The sequence below is a fragment of the Tupaia chinensis genome, unplaced genomic scaffold (genome assembly GCF_000334495.1).
Source record: "Tupaia chinensis unplaced genomic scaffold, TupChi_1.0 Scaffold142716_1, whole genome shotgun sequence".
Taxonomy (NCBI): Eukaryota; Metazoa; Chordata; class Mammalia; order Scandentia; family Tupaiidae; genus Tupaia; species Tupaia belangeri.
In genome coordinates, this window is record NW_006202562.1 from 2,076,687 (window position 1) to 2,077,602 (window position 916).

General features: G+C 50.7%; 1 protein-coding gene across 1 annotated transcript in view; it reads right to left on the reverse strand.

Annotated features, from left to right (window-relative positions):
* The window catches only part of LOC102476588 (cystatin-8), a 15,598-nt gene that overhangs the window by 2,078 nt on the left and 12,604 nt on the right, over positions 1-916 (reverse strand). The window contains exon 3 of the mRNA XM_014582165.2: positions 4-57. Coding sequence (XP_014437651.1) covers positions 4-57 — 54 coding nt within the window. The remainder of the gene's footprint in view (positions 1-3; positions 58-916) is intronic.

Genomic DNA, 916 nt, shown 5'->3' on the forward strand with positions numbered 1-916 from the left:
AACAGCGAACTCGCCATTCCAGGGAAGTGCTCCGACCAAAAAGCTGCAAGTGACTTTCTGAAAAAGATGACAAAAGTCAGTAGGGTGCCAAGAGAAAAAGAAAAAGGAGGGTCCCTGTTACAGCCGCAGCTGAGGAACGGCTGGGCCATGGGCGTCGCCCAAGGGCCTCCTGGGAACCTGCAGGCTGGAGGCTGCAGTCTTCACAGCCATAGTCGGGCCCGAGGGAGGGCTTCCATCCCACAGGAACCACAGAGATGACCAGCGTCACGACCAGAACACTCGGTGGGAGAGTGAGTGTGCATCTGCCTTCGTTTTAGTTCCCTTAATAATTTCTATAAGTACAGCAATTGTACACTAGATTTAAACTCGTGTTTACTCTAACTTTTGTCATAAGAGGAAGTCAGGATAAGAGCAACTTAGAAGAATTAGGTTCAAACTCATCTTTTTCTCAAAGAGCCCTTCTCTCCCTTTCAAGATAGCCTAGAAATGGCAAAGGAGATCATCTGTGCATGTGATAGGAAGATGTGTGTGTGTGTGTGTGTGTGTGTGTGTGTGTGTGTGTGGTCTTGGGATACGTATGTGGACCAGACATATGTGAAGCGCACATGTGTGTACAGAGTAGGAGGTATGTACGTGTGCACACGGAGTAAGGGGCATGTGTGTGCACGGTGTGGGGGTGTATGTGTGGAGTGCGAGGGCTATGGGGGTGACACGTGCGTCACTGAGATGGGGCATCAGGCCTGTGGGGGGAGACCCTGGTGTGGGTTTTTAGCCCAGGCCCTTCCTTCAGTTTTTCTTTGTCACAAGTGTTAAGTGAGTACAGTTTTAAGAAAAGTTTACCTGCATATTCCTCAAGTGACGGAGACACAGGCGGAGATGCGATACAGCACCCCTGGCAGGGTCCCGCCGCCCCAAT